The 16,235-nt window shown below is 41.9% G+C and overlaps 1 protein-coding gene across 6 annotated transcripts in view; it reads right to left on the minus strand.

The window, feature by feature from the left end:
* DENND1A (DENN domain containing 1A) overlaps positions 1 to 10,496 on the minus strand; it is a 287,266-nt gene extending 276,770 nt beyond the window's left edge. For 2 of the 6 annotated variants that reach the window (XM_059715737.1, XM_059715734.1), the window contains exon 1: positions 10,358 to 10,493. Coding sequence is in view for 5 of the 6 variants with exons in the window: in XM_059715734.1 (XP_059571717.1) it covers positions 10,358 to 10,374 (17 nt within the window). In the remaining variant the exon portion in view is untranslated. Of the gene's footprint in view, positions 1 to 10,357 lie in introns of all 6 variants that reach the window. The other 4 variants (XM_019500981.2, XM_059715735.1, XM_059715740.1 and 1 more) reach the window with 3 other exon arrangements.
* Between the last annotated feature and the right edge of the window lie 5,739 nt (positions 10,497 to 16,235).

The raw sequence follows: 16,235 nt of genomic DNA on the forward strand, positions 1-16,235 counted from the left end.
GCTGGTAAGTCTGTTGTGGGGACAGGAGAGGATGAAGGGAAGGGAAGGGAAGGGAATGGGGGGGTGGGGGGGCAGATCAAGGCTCCTGTGGTGAGGGAGGGAGTAGGGCTGGGACGGGTGCTGCACAGCCACCAATGCCTACCCTGAGTGTAGCCCTTCCCACCCCACTGCCAGGAAGAGCCCGGCACAGACCCGGCTGCAGCCCTGCTCCATGCAGAGCCGGGGGGCACACCTCTGCCCCGGTGCCCTCCTAGGTGTCTGCAGCAGTGGGAGCCCCCCACTCCCAATCCCATGACCCACCCCACCCTGGCTGGACAGCACCTGCCCCAGCCTCACTCACTCCCTCACCGCAGAGGCCTCGATCTGTCATCCCTCCCTCCCCCCCACCCAAACATCCCTTCCTTTTCCCCACTCCTTCCACCACAACAGACTTACCAGCCAGACAGTGTTCTTCAAGCTGCAGGGCTGCTTATCGGAAATTGGATCGGTATCGGCTGATATGCCTCTTTAAAAATCGACTATCAGTATCGGTCCTAAAACTCTCTATTGGTACACCCCTAATATTTACCAACTTCATTCTTAATAAAGAAGAAAATGACACACAAGATTCTACTGAACACGCTAGAGCTGGTAACTGAAAACTAAAGAACCTTTTCCCAGAAGCAAAATCTCACCAGGTAGCCCAGACAAAGTCAGGAGATTCTACCTGAGCCCAGTTATAAGCAATGCTGTTTAGATAATCTCTCTTATTTTAATCCTTTTTTTTTTTTACACTACACACTGAAGAAGAATTTTTCAGCCCTTGCCAGAGTCAGTCTATGATATCGGATAGGGCACCACACCAAATTCCATACCTAATTAAATCAACAAAAAGACTCCAATTGACTTCAGCAGTACAGGAGGGTCAGGCCTTATACTTGCCATAACCAAGAACGCTTTATGATAATGATCCACAATTTACTTAGTTTTCTTAAGATTTCCTTATCACTGGCCCCCTACTGATTTCCATTTAATAGCCTTTTTTTCACCTTAACAAAATATAGTAAGTTTTAAAAAGTCCAGGGGCCATACATTTTCACAGTGCAAAATAACAAAATATGCTTCCATGACTGTGTCAGTGGTGCTTACTGGCTATATACAGCATGTTCTAAATAGAGAGAAGCCTAGCTATGGACCTAGTCTGAGGACACAGGATAAACATCGGACAGTGAGATCTCATTCTCCTCCTCACAAAATTATTTCACTTGCCTGTAACTAAGTGCTGCAGTCTTATCTTACCTTGCTTACGCCTTTTACATTTTGCACAATTTTTCCTTTATTAAAGTTTATACAGTGGCTGTAAAAATATTTGGGAGTTTATAACATAATACTAACAAGGTGTTTGCTACTTTAAGGTCTACGTTTAAATCTTTTGGTGAAAACATTGCTTAGCCCAGCTGGCAAATAACACATACTATACACATTGATACATTCAGACAAAGAGGCATTAAATTTCACATTTTAATATTCTATGACAAGCCTCCATTTATTTCTGAAATTAAAGTAGTTCTACCAACTCAGAAAGTTAGTATCAAAGAATGCATTCAACAAGCTAACACCTCCACAGAAGAATCAAGTCATTGTTGAAATCTGAACATTTTATAAGTTTTTGTAGAAGCAAGGAAACAAGTCCTTCCAGGACTTCACAGAATTTACAGAGAACTTACCAAAAAAACACAACCGTCCATTACAACACACATTTTGCAGATATTACTGTGAACCTCATTTATTGTTTAAAACAATACTCTGTTTACTGCCAGGCTTTCTGGTGTCCAGATTCCATCCACATTTTCAGTAATCAAAAAATTAGCTAGTTCAAAAATAATGCATTATTCAACAGTATGCAACTAATCATTAGACTACACACGGCTGAATTAACAACTGAGACCATAAATAGGATTAAAAATATCAAGGATATGACACTGCAAAACTTACTTGGTTCATTTCAATAAGTGTTCAGTTTAAAACACTTATTACTGCAGTACTGTCTTTAAAGTAAGCAAAGTCTAAATGTCGAGTTAATATGGTAAAAATGGATGTTACAATTTGCTTAAGAGATATTCCATGCAGAAAGAACTATTTCCAAGACAGTCCACTCCAACAGAAAACTAACTATTGTTTTTCAAATGTTTTTATTGACCTTTAAAGTCTACATTTTCACTTATGCCAAACTATAAGGAAGGATTCATGCAGAAGAATAACATGTGAAATACTTGCCACCGAAATTAGAAGAGAAAAAATATGCCGATACGTTCCAAAATCTAGGAGTTATTTAAGAACAGTATCTGAATTCTGCCCATTTGCCTAAATATATTTTTCTTACAAATAAAACATTAGAACAGGTAGCACAGAAAGAAATATTCCACTTAAACTAAAATGGGATTTTCCAAGGAACTTAACAGAGTTGGGCAACCAACATCCACTAATTCCCTTATGCTCCTTTAAAAATCCTTCAACTTTAACCTCAACTAAATTACAAAAATCTCTTGCTTTTCCTCCGCCCCAACAATAAACTGTATGTTTCATTTATGCAGCATAATGCTGTCTGTCTTAAAGATCTAAAGGACTTTCTTGTGAACAGGTCTCACATTACTTTCAAAACAATATCTACAGAAACCATTTCTAACATTGCTGAAATGCAACCATCTCCAGAGAGGAATATGCCATCTGTATTACAGCACAAAAACTCTAAACAAGAGTTTAAGACATACAAAACAATGAAGAATAGTTAACTTTGCTCTTTTCCTATGAGTTACAACTCTCAAAACTATATAGTAAAACATTGCTTATTAGAGAAATCAGTTGGGACAGGATTGCACCGAGGCGGCTAAATTCTTATCTGAGTAACTACAGGCACTTCAGCACATGGTAACTTGCACACACTGTGTGATGTGCTCTGCATGAAACCTAAGCAGTGTTTTATCAGTACTACACCACCTCTTTTTACTTATTTATACTGAATTTCCAGATCAATGAAACCCAACATCCAGTTTGCCTTCTTTCCTACAGCTTTACATCAACTAAACACTTACAGAACTTTGGCAACTTCCAGATTCTTTTCATGTCAGTTTTCTGCAGCTACAGATCATTTTGCAGGCATCTCCCCTTTGTGATTTTTCACATAAAGAACTGCTATATATTTATCTGATGTATAACTGAAGTGCATAACCAAGGTGAAAACTAATTATACTTTTTCATTCTCTGCAGTTTAATATGTACCAAATATATTGATATATTAGTTAGATTAGAAAACTGATCATTAAGACCCCTGTACAGGCAGTCCTTAATTTACAACGTTTTGCACTTACAATGTTTATAAATTGACACCCTGTTTCAACTTTATGACATCAATTTCAACTTTACAACACTTGATCTGACGCGATACCACACCAGCAAACAAGTTTGCTGCGTCGCTTATCTCCCTGGAGAACATCTGTCCAAACTTCCTTGGACACTTTCTTTAAAAAAGCAGACAAGACTCCAGAAAAACCTGCAGCCAAGACTCCTGAGAAGACTCCAGCCAAGAGCCCTTCAAAAAGTCCAACCCAGAGCCTTTCAAGAAGTCCAGCAAAGTCACCTCAAAGAAGTCCTTCCAAATCAATTTGATTGCTATTTACAAAATAAATACATTAATGTAGCTATATTACTCATCTATAATTGATAGAGTACAAAATTCTGGAGTATTTTTAGTGAAAATAGGATATTGGGCCTTGGTTCAAGAACCAATCCCCCATTTATAACATTGTTTCCTATGAGAAAATCAGTTCCGAGTCACAACATTTCGACTTAAAACACGATTTTCAGGAACCAATTGTCTCGTAAGTCTGAGGACTGCCTGTATTCTGTTCCTGGTTCTATCACACACTGCTGACAACTGTGAAAAGTCAGCATACCACATCTATGAAAGAATATCAGTAATGTTGTTTTTCCCAGAAGAAAGCTATTATGCCTACAAAAGCTTTAAATTCCTCTAACAAAAGTTGCTATAGAACTGAAAAATACTAATTTCTCAAAGTTTGACAAACATTTTGGGTTTACGTTTGCTGCAAGTCACTAACAGAAATATAAAAGAATGTTGGGTTGGGTAGCTGCAGTTTGTTAACACAGTTTGCAATCCAGCAACCAAACTACTTTGTTTGTTAACAGCAAAAAAATACAGAGCAGGCTTGAAAAATTGTACTCGTCTATCTGGCGGTGTCAACAGGCAGGTGGTTAGCCATGCTAGTCTCAAGTCAGGCAGAAGGTCGGGTAGAGTTTCACCTCAGAGATGAACTGCACCAGAGATGCATAAGCTTTTGTGAGCAACAGCTCACTTTTTCAGATGCTATGAAACGTTCATAGCATCTGACAAGTAACTTGTTGTTCACAAAAAACTTATGCATCTCTGACTCAGTTATCTATAAGGTACAATTCTAACTGGCCTTCTATCTAGTTGTGCCAAGCAATTCCTCTCCCCTGGCCTCCTTCCTCGAAACAGGAAAGCTTTCACTTTTTACATTTCCAGTAGAGTTCACAACTTAGAAAATCCAGAGTTGGGTGGCAGATAAAATACTTTATCGATACCAAACCAATTTCATCGACTTCTGCAGAATCTAAGTCTTCAGATATTTAAAAAGTAAGCTTCTTCCCTTTACTCCGTTCCAAATGAGCCAGGTGCTAGCTGACACCAGGCTATCACCCTATTATCAGTGGACAAGCAACTTGTTACAGAACTCAGCTACAGCAAAGCCACACAAAGTAAAATTGAACAGAAAACCCTGTCATTTTTCATAGTTGCTATTTGCAACTTCAGGACCAAAAGTAATGAGAGCAAAATTACAGGGAACAAAGGTGTGTCTGGTGATACCTCTTACTGGACCAACTGCATGGGCAAGAGAGATGGAGGGGTATAAACAAATCTTGTTTTTCACATATTTCCTGGGCCACCTGGGCTACAATACTCTGATGCTGCTATAAAAGAATGAGGTCAGTGTCGCTCTACTGGTGCCAGGGAAAGCTGCAGGTAGCAGAGGCACCAGCTACTGCAGAGTACAAGGGATTCGAGGAAGGCCAGGGAGGACAGCTCATTCACAGAGCTACTAGGACTCAATCAGAGATGTGTAAAATAGTGGAAGCTCTCCATACACTCAGAGAAGCCAAGAGATCAAGCAGGCAGTACAGCTTCCCATTTAGCAACGAGGGCAGGTCAGAGTAAGGACAGCAAATTCCAGGCACTTCCCACCCAAAGCCAAGATCAGGGAGAAGAGTCTCAAAGGAGTCTATGCACACTCCTCTTTCCCAGCAGCAGGGATCGATTCTTTCTGTAGGTGTTATGGGGGGGGGGGGTGCACGGCAGACAGGACAGCTAGGAACCTCCACCTTTGCAGCCTTTGAGCCAAGAGGCATAGTCCCCCTGTTGCACAGCTCTGCCATCATCTCCTCCTCCTCTCAGCCCAGCCTCTCCGATTTCACTGTACTTTTCAATCCCGCTCTTCCCTCATATAAATGGGGTTTTGAAACAACCCAAATTACATCTTTGGTTATCTCTACCACTCCCACACATAAAGCCATGCAGATTGCAATCTGACATTTCCTCCTCTGACAAGGAACTTCATTCAGTTTGCACTATACAAAGCACACTGGGGTCTTCAGCAAGTTTCCCCTGAACAATCTGAAACTGAAACATGCTTCAGTATCTTGTATTACTCTATACTAGCATATTTAGAGGCAGGTCACCTGCATCTCTTCTCCCCCCCCAGCATTTTTCTTCTCTGCCAGCACAAGTCCTGCTTCTCCTCTGATGAAAGACCTGGTTTTGAAAACACATAACTTCTGTATTTGTAAGTGCAGATGAAAATGATCTGTTCAAGCACTGCTCTGGAACAGGCTCCCAAGGGAGGTGGTGCTCTCCCCTACCCTGGGGGTCTTCAAGAGGAGGTTAGATAGGCATCAAGCTGGGGTCTTCTAGACCCAGCACTCTTTCCTGCCTATGCAGGGGGTCGGACTCAATGATCTATTGAAGTCCCTTCCGACCCTAGCATCTATGAATCTATGTTCAACTTGATCTCCTCTCTCGAGGTGAGTTATAAGGACAGCCACTGTTAAAACACCCTGACCTTCATTTAAAGGCCCCTTAATTGTAACTACCATAACAACTAGAAAAAATATATTTGGAACAAGAACCTAAGGATATTAACCACTGGCACAGCTGCAATTCAGGGACACAATCAAAGCTCTCCTTGCAGAAATCTTATTTGTACACAGAAAGACATATCCAACAGACAGAAACACAACTGCAGTTCTCTCTCTTAGATATGTCCTTGTTACAGCACCTTCAGTCTTTATCCATGCTCATGCTGGGAAGAGCCATTTTAGCCCTGGCCACACCCTCAGTTCCCCCACCACATCTCCCCCACCCTATTGTGCCTATTGCCCTGGGCAGGAGCAGGAAGTGGAAACCAGAGGAGGGAGGGGGAACCTGGAAACGAAAGATGCTGCTGCAGCTAGAACAGTGGTGGGGACGGACAGCTCTGTGGGACCCTCACAGACCATATGTGGCCCCAGAGCCACCAGTTGGACAGCCCTGATCTATATCACCAAGGAAGTGTAAAGATTAGGCACCAGATAAACATCAAATGTTGTTACTGATACTTGGCTTCTTAGTGCTATGTAGTCAAACAGCATACCTGTGGCAAACTCCACTTGCGCTGCACTACTAAATTTTTTTAAGTCAATGATCCTAACTATGACATTCAAGTGAATACCAAAGTCTAGCTCTCAGCTTCACTAGAAATCCAATATAAGCCGTTTCATTTTAAGCCTCAAAATTCTTGATTCCCAAAAAGAGCTATAAAATGAAGTGTCTGCTTCCTTCCCAGAGATCTAAGGAAGGGTACTGTGATACCTACAAGCTTGTCCATGTCTCCCATCCACATAGCTGGTCCAATAGAAAATAATCACCCACAAGAATTCCTGCCTTCTAAAAGAGTGTAAGGAAGTTCTTACAGTTTAAATATCCCAAATTATTAGCAGGCAGTTTTCACAAAAAGTCTGGTTCCACTTGACTCTTTATATATTACAACTTATTTCATGCTTTTGATTTTAAAGGTATTGTTCACTGGCCTCATCCTAATTATACTGTCATTTCTGTGTCCTTTGTTTTGTAAACATTACCTTTGTATGGAGATATATTTGGACTGCAGTCTATTCCGTTAATTTTTCTTCAGCTTTTTATCAAGTTACTCTCTTTCCAGTCCAATTGTGTATGGCAGTAAATAAAAATAAATGACTAAAGGATGTCCCTGTATTTCAAAATATCACGACAAAATAAAGCACAATGCTGTGTCATGGTATTACAAATCTTTATTTCAACTGCAATTAACCTCTTTTTGCAATATCTATAGCAGCCCCTTTAATTGGCTCCCAAAAACATGCAAAAAGGAAGCCACTGACAAAGCAGCACCCCAAATTGCTGATTCTGCAATTCTCTATCCAGGCCAAGGTCAAAGTACTAAAAAAACCCTTTAATTTAGAAGGCTTTGTTACCTGCATACTAATTTTGAAAGAAATAAACAGAACATGGAACTGTGTAATTCTGGATCTTTTTAAAAGTCCTTCATCAATTCCTGCTACCTCTTGCTCTAGTAGAGCATTTCAGATAACGCTCTCCACACCTCTGCCCCCTGGAATACCACATACTGTATTACTTCCTTCTGCTTCCAAACACTCCACCAACTTTCTGTCCTGGAATTTTCAAGTGTCAGGCAAAGAATAGCTCTAGTTTAGTAGGAAGATAAAATTACCTTTCTAAATAAACAGCTGGGATTGGTATAGCTAGAGAGCCAATTCTGTTTTTAAACAACATTTCTACTAGCTTACAGACCACTGAGTGTTTACTGGACCCCTCTGCTGTTTCTCCTCATTCTATTCTCCTGCTTACACAAAAATTACACAAAATGTTTACAAACTGTCTGTTCCTGTGCAATTCAGGTGCAACACTTCATTACTCAGGCTTTATTGAAAATGCTTTTCAGCCACAAATCCCATACTTGCTATTGCACTTCATACAGCAAATTACTCATTTACCACTAGAAGCCTTTGTATATAACTCTCAAATTTGACTGGTAGTAAACGCCAAAGAGTTACTTCATATTTTTTATACTTCACTTTCCAGAACTATCCAAGAGCAGGGAGAGGTATCCAAACCAAAGCCTAAATCCTCATTTTCTCTCTTAAAACATTACATGCCTATAAATTAATCCAACCCTTGATTTTCCACTCAATTTAGTGGAGTTCCTAGAAAACAAATGACAACACAATGAGCTGTTCTATTTTTCAGAAGTATACTATCTTACTGCTTCTTCAGTTACATCCTCCTAACATGCATTCTTTCAAGAGACATGTTGATCACTCAGACTAACAAAACAGGACTCCAAAACAAAGGAATTTTCACCTTTCAGAAAGTTATGTCTACTGACTGCATCCATTCTCATTAGCTGAAATAAATTCTTCTCTTCTCCTCTATCTGAGAAAAGATCTACCTGGGGAGGAGAAGTGGAAGGAAAAAGAAACTGACCTCAAAAAGGGCCTACTTTAGTTTGCCATTAAAAAAAAAACCAACAAAACAAAAACTTAACAGGTTTGAAGCATGTCTGCAATCTGTAAGTTATGTCAACAAACTTAAATTAACACTTTTCCAAAAAAAAATTAAGTGCTTGTCAAATTTACAAAGGTGAGCTGAACCGTGAACTTACATACTATTTCATCAAATAATTCCAAATGTCTGATGTCCTGCTACAATGTCTCTCTTATGTCCAATTCCTTTACTTTTACGCTTAGAACTGGTAATAAATTTGTGGGAATGTAAATCGAAAAAGGGACTTGCAAGACTGCACATAAGCAAAAATCCCTCTTGGCTTATTAACACTTATTTCCCATACCAATGCAAAAGGTGAAAGCTGCTGTAATGAGGATGTTCAACAGAAAAATCTTTGGGTGACTTACAGAGCAGCTGCAAAGCAGGCAGCCCTGCCACGAGTCTCTCATTGGAGGGAGACTCCCTCTTCCTGCACTTACTTTAAGGTAGGTTTTAAAGTTCAGTCTTATTGTAGGCACACAACAATTGTATTTATAAATACACTAAGAAACGTATCAATTACTCCCCCAAAAGCCAAACCACTAACCTAGTAGCAAACAATATCAACTGGCTTCCCTGCACAAGTCTTAGAAGAGGCCCACACAACCACTACTTAACTCTGCAAAACCACTAGTGTTTCCTTACGAGGGAGTGGGAAAAGAGGGCCTTGCGTATATCTTTAGGGCCAACGAACTCAAGCTGCGACAAACCAAGCTCCAATCACACGGCTGTCCTAACAGAGTGCCTGTCATCAACAGGGTCCCAATTCAGGAGCCCTTGCTGACTGCAACAGCGCAGCTAAGATGTATGACCACTACACATTACAACCCTAATATCAAAATCCACACGGGAAACAACAACAACAAAAAAAGAGAGGCTCAATATGCAAACAAAACAGACAAGCTAGCACGTTCTGTGCCAACTGCAGCTGGCAAACAGACCGAAGGATTAGCCTAATACCGAATGCATTGCGGTAATTAATCCTGATGTGGCAACGGCACAGGGAGTGGTTGCGAGGTCCATCTCCGCAAGCACCAGACAGCAGGTTATTCTCCTGTAGCCGTTACCCGATGCTGGAGCAAACTCGGGATCTTCAGCAGCCTCACGGACGGCGAACCCAACCCACGCCAACGCGGCAAGCGGGTCTGAATGCAAGGACAGAAAGCACCCGCCGCCTCTCCTCGTCCAACCCGACAACCGGCATGGGCTGGGTCCGTCGACGACCCGTTGAGGTCCCTTCCGACCCGAGCTCATCTTGCCCCGTGTCCCGTCTGCGGCCAAGCGGGGCACGAGGCCGGGGAAAGGCGCCACCACGACGCGGTCCACGACACCTCCGGGGAGACGCCGAGCGTTGCCAGGCCGTCGTGGTGGCGTGACGCGCGTGTCCGGCCTTTCCGCGAGATCCTCCTGGCCGCCACGGGGGTGGACTCCGCGTAGCTAAACTCACAGCATTGAGACACAGCAAAGAGGGGAGAGGCCCCCCCCCAAAAAAAACCAACCCTCCTTTGCAGCCCCCCGCATTTCAGGTGCGGGCGCCCCCCGCTCCACAGCGGCCCTTGTAGGCCTTGTCCAACCCCCACGCCTCGGCCTCGGCCCCACCCAGCCCCGGGGCGCCCGGAGGACAGCGCCCGCCCGTCCCCGCAGGCCCCGTGGGGGGCCGGCACGCCGGGCGGCTGCCCCGAGGCCTCCCCGCCGACCACTCACTTGATGCGGGATCCCATGGTCTCGGGGGCGCCGCATGGGCCCGCGCGGGGCGGCTGCTGCGCGCTCTGCTCCGCCCGCGGCCCCTCACGCCAGCCCGGCCAGCGCCATGGTCGCCTCACGCGGCGCGGGGGCTGCTGGGAGATGTAGTGCGGCCGGGGCTCGGCCCGGGGAGGGGAGGGGAAGTGCCCCGCCTCCTGCCCCTCGCGTTGCCACGGCAACGCACGCCACGCGCTCAACCGCCACCCTGCCTCGGGGGGCGGGGCCACAGCCGCCTCGTTCCCGTCCCAGGGGGCGGGGCCACGCCTCAGAGCCCTGGCAGGGGGTGGCAGCCAGCCCAACCCTTCCCCTCAGTGGGCAATGGCTGCCCTTCAGGGTGACCCATGCTAGGGGGTGAGGCCGCAGCTGTGCCCTCAGCTTCGTGGAGGGCACGGACCAGAAGAAAACCCGCCTGGGGCTTACGGTCCTGTCAGAAAGGGCCGTCACTGTGCGCCTGCACACCTGCGCCCCCTCCGGAGTGGGGCCTGGCGCTCCTCCCTCGCTTCCAAAAATGGCACGCATCACCTCATAAATAATGACTCCCCAATGAGGTGCCCCATGTACAGGGGCTGGCGAAGGCCGAGGAGAGGACCTGGGTGTGCCTCTTCCGCAGCAACGGAGCAGATCCAAAAGCAATACAAGCTGGCCAGGAAGACGGACGGGACCTGAGGATAGATTTAAAAGAGGGTCTGAAAAGGAAGATCCAGTCGGCTGACAATAAAAACTCAGCACTCAGCTGGATCCGAAATCAGAAGAGCTGCCACCAGGCTATAACGTACAATATGGCCTGGCAATCGGGATCAAAGAGAAGAGCGGCAATTCGATCAATGTGGATTCAACACATTTTCCAGGAAATAAGTCATGCTAAAAAAAAAATTTTGTCCAACTTGGAACTGGTTGGAATCAAAGATGAGGTTCAGTAAGGAATTAAGGAGCTGGAAAATTGCCTGGAGAAGGATCTCCAAGGGTTACAGACCACCACAAAATCCAGTGGATGAAACTGGCAATCCTGAGAATATGGGCAAAACAAATACTTCCAACCACTTGTCTCCCACAAACAACCTGATGGGAGGAACAAGGCTGTCCCAATGCAGGTCATACGAAACAAATAACACCCCCAATAATAAATAAATAAAATAGTAATCACTAAGGAAAAAAAACCTGTGAGGCTTCTTTGGTTTATAGCCCAACTTAATGGTTGGAGAAAAAAAGAAGAGTATGCCTAAAATTAATCTGAGTGCACCAAATTCAATAGCATTATGGCACCTAGCCCGGAAAAAAAGACCAAGTTACTGAGACCTAGTACAAACAGTTTGAAGCCTGCCATCAGCTGGAGATGCCTAGGACACAGCTACTTGCTAAGAGGAGAAGGGAACAAATCATGCCACCTGAATTGGGAAATGACCAGATGATACTGTTGTTTGAACATACATGTTCCAGGATGTAATGGTCCAATTTATTGATGCTCAGCTAGCTGTGGTCTTGCAAACTAAAATCACCAAAAGGAAACAAAGGACATGGTGAGGTGCTGGTATCGACTGTAGCAGTGAAGTTCTTCCACGCAGCAGACCAGCAGAAATTAAAGTGGCCGCTACTGAGAAAGGTGGTTACTGTCTGCCATGAGTTGTGTAAGTACAAATCTGTATCTATAACATAGAGTACAAAGGAGGATTCTAATTTGAGTAATACTGTTTTGAAAGCTTCCCCTATTTTGCCTTTTAAAGTTTTATGGGCATAACTATTTTCATTATTGTCCTTTTTTTTTGCCTTTTTTAGACAAAATTATTATACTAGCAAAATGATGTGAATTCAGTTATACTAGTATAAGACTGACTTATAGAGTTGACCATCCTTCCCCGTGCAAGAATAGCTATTCCACTAGAAGGTACTTCATATCAAAATAACCAGTCTTCCCTATGGAGGTTGCAAAGTGGTATAAAGCTGCCTGCATATGCTGAGGAATGGAAATACCAAACCAATCAATCCATATCTAAACACCAGTAATAAAACATACTGGGCCCTGTTACACTGTTTTCAAAAGGTGAGAGGAAAGTATTAAAAACTGAGTCCGTTCCAACACAGTGACTTGGTTTACAGTACTGATTAAAGCTTTGCTCACAAATTTATCCCACGTTCACAGGTAATTCAGAGAAAAATTCAATACGTGCAAACCGTTTACATTGACAATGGAACACCAACCACCATCACACCACAAATGATGCCAACATGTGAGATCTAAGTAATCCATAAAAGATGACAGTGTATGTGACACAAGTGTTATAATGTCCCTGGAATGAATTCAGCATTGATACTTAGTGGGCGCTTCTGCACGAGCCACCCACTGTGCAGTTATTTAGTACTTGCATAACCAAGTACTAAATGACTGTGCAGTAACCAGTGTTGCTGCGCAGTAGCATCCTAGTGCGGTTGCCTAGTGACACTCACTGCGCAGTAGTTTGTTACTACTGCGCAGTAGCATTGCAACACTGTGTGGCCAGCAATGCTACTGCGCAGTAGTAACAAGCTACTGCACAGTAAATGTCTTGTGTAGACACACCCTCAGGCATTCAAAAAACATGAGTTTGCCCCCCCTCCCATGTGTTAGTCTTTAAAATCATGATTTCAAAATAAAACAAATGCATTTGGGATTTCTTTAATATGCTTTCTGATGTTTGAGCCTTTGGAATGCATATCAATCATTTGTCAAGCATATCGCTACAGCAAGGTTTATATCATAAGCTTTCATGTGCCCAAGTGTAAGAGTAGACACTAGTCCCCTGTGACAATGGCTTGACCAGTGGCATGTTGCAGAGGTTAATAAATAAAGGCAACTCTCTTCTCAGCACTCTTTGTCTCCCCTTTGTTATGTTATACCGGAAGAAAACACAGGGCAAAATCTTTGCACTATGGAGGTCAGTGGGAGTTTTTGGCATTGGCTTTAATGAAGCAGGATTTCATCCTTAAGCTTTGACAAAAATGGGGCAGAAGAAGCCCCATTAGACCATCAGTATGGAAAGAAACATACACAAGAACTGGCAGAGACAGTTACAGCATTTCTAAAATACCGTGAAAGCAAGTGATATGTTCAGAGGGGATGACATCATCATCATGGTTACATGTGTGTAGCAGGTCCATTTCAGTGGGAGCATGAAATGGAAAGCAAACAGATTGACAAAATCATTAAATATATCAAGAATCCTGTGATCCACGCAAATATGTCACCTAGTAAAGGCCTCCTTTTCTTTACAAGAATCCAGGTGGAATTAACCATTATGTCACAGACTATTACCACCAGCTAGTTTAAATGCCTGTACAATCAAGGGTGGTGAAGCACTGGAACAGGCTACCCAGAGAGTTTGCAGAATCTCCATCCTTGGAGGTGTTTAAGACCTGGCTAGACAAAGACTTGGCTGAGATGATCTAGTTGGAGATGGTCCTGTTTGGAGCAGGGGGTTGGTCTAGATGTGACCTCCTGGGGTCCCTTCCAACCCTCATTTTCTATGTTTCTGTGTATCTATGGTTCTGTGAATACTTAATGGTTGAACTAGTTAGAAACATAATTATTCGTGGTCTTTATGGTATATCCAGTTAGAACAACTATTGAACACTATATTTTCCAAGGGAAAATTTTAACAGGCAGTGAAAGAACAAAAGTGTTAAACCTCAGGGGGATGCTATCATTCAGAATAAAATGGCCTTAGTTTTTTTGATGACCATGAGCTATGGCCACTTTACTTTTGAATCACAGCATCGACACAGGGATTTAATGTGTTGTAATGCATGCAGAGTGACCCCACGACTTTCCTGAGTATTCGTGACCCTAACTGATAATTAAGGCATTAATCTACCATTTGGGGATAAGCAAATGATCACAGTAAATATGAAGGTAATCATACCATAATGCAAGGGTGTCCAGCACAATGGCTTAACAAATTAATCATTAATAAAAACTAGATTTAAGGAAGGACATCAAATGCAAGTGCTACCCAACGAGAACAGTTTAAAGTCTAATCATAAGAATACAAAGAATACAACAATTTTATAAAATGTATTACTTTCTTTACAAAATATAGATTTAATGACCCTATCAAAATGAAAAATCTGGTTTAGACTTACCTGTGGGGTCACTACTACTATACTCTTCTTATTTTGCACATATGATGATTGATTCTAATCCCTTACATAAAATATTAATCTATCCTGAGAAGCCTCAGAAATGCATAATGGAGCAGAGCCCTCTGATATTATACAAATTATGCTTTTTATACTATTGTTGGACTGAGAATTTTAGAAACATGTTATTTTGAAAGAAAATCTGTTGGCGTTTCTCAACCATATTTCACAAATTTATTTTAAGAAAATTAGGAAATATTTCAGTGCTCAAAATACAAATTGTATCTTTGATCAAAATCACTAGATTAAATAGAAGCAGGATTACATGTAGGCATCCATGTTATAAAACTATTTTAATAAGACATTTATAGTAAAACACATAATTCTGAAAAAAGTGAATGCGTTTGCAGAGGCTTTGGATGTATTGTAGCTTTTCTGCACTGTGAAGATATTGTGAATTATTTGTATGGTATTAATACTGTCCATGACTATATACTGTGCATTACTTCATGCCTAGAAGTATATTAACTCTTTTAAGGTCATTTATAGGTAACCCTTATTCTTATACCTTGTAATTTTGCCAAGGGATACATTCCACAGTATGATCTAATACTTTCAATATGATCAAAGAGTGCAGTCTATGCTGGGAACAGCTATATTGTGGAAAAGCCTAAAGCACATCACAATACACATTGCTTCTTTGTAGTGGAAGTCAGATTTTTTCATACCAATAACGCAGAATTTATTATATTGTGTAGTGCATTACCCAACTGAGGTCCCTGCAATGAACTAGCATATTTAGTGTAAATGTTATACTTTAGAAACTACGTGCTTCTACTTTTTTTCTAAGCTTTTTTGGAAGAAGTTTATTTTCTGCCTGTGCAATACTTCATTGTCCCTAGAAACTATAACTCTATTTGAGTCAACCAAATGCAAATTAATTAATTTTCTTTAAGAAGGTACTAACAGTAAAAAAAAGTCTTATTTTTCAAATTACATTTAATAATTGTAATTATTTAAAAAATCAGAGTTTCAGATTTTCAGTGAAGTGCCAGGAATATTTTTGGTCTCTGTAAAATATCTTACAATAGAAATAAGAATGGCAAAATTATCTAGTGTCCAGTTTGCATGCATAGTGTCCATCAGGAACACCTTAATGAGTGAAAATCTGGATGATTTCTGTGTACTATGTATAATTATGAGAAGCAAAAATCAATATACTATCATGTGAATGTCTCACCACAAACTGGGTGTTGGGATGGGAAATATATACTGTCCTCAATTTTATCGACTAAAGCGAAACTGTATGCCTCATTTTCCTTCTCTGTGGTAACACTGGCACACGGGCGTTGTTGACAGGTCAATTGACTTGACTTTGAAGTCAAGGAAAGAAAGCACAGTGTTATAAGCTATTTTTTGAGCATATACGTAATAAACTTATTTTAGAGCCTGTAGTGGGAGATAAGGGAAGGGCAGATTTATTGTCATAATCTAAATGTCTAATAATCAGTGTCTAAAATTAAAAGAACAATTTTGAAGTGAAGACAGCTTCTGTTTGTAAAGACGATTCTAGCATGTAACTTGTACATAGAGTACAATAGTGTTATAGAAAAGGGCCCAAAAATGGCGAGGCAGCGCAATACATTTGTCATGGGAAAAAAAAAAACAATTTTAAGAGCAATCTTAGGACTTTGTTTCATGTAGGCAAAGAAGAATTCTGCCGTGGATG

This window comes from Alligator mississippiensis, chromosome 12, assembly GCF_030867095.1.
Source record: "Alligator mississippiensis isolate rAllMis1 chromosome 12, rAllMis1, whole genome shotgun sequence".
Classification (NCBI taxonomy): Eukaryota; Metazoa; Chordata; order Crocodylia; family Alligatoridae; genus Alligator; species Alligator mississippiensis.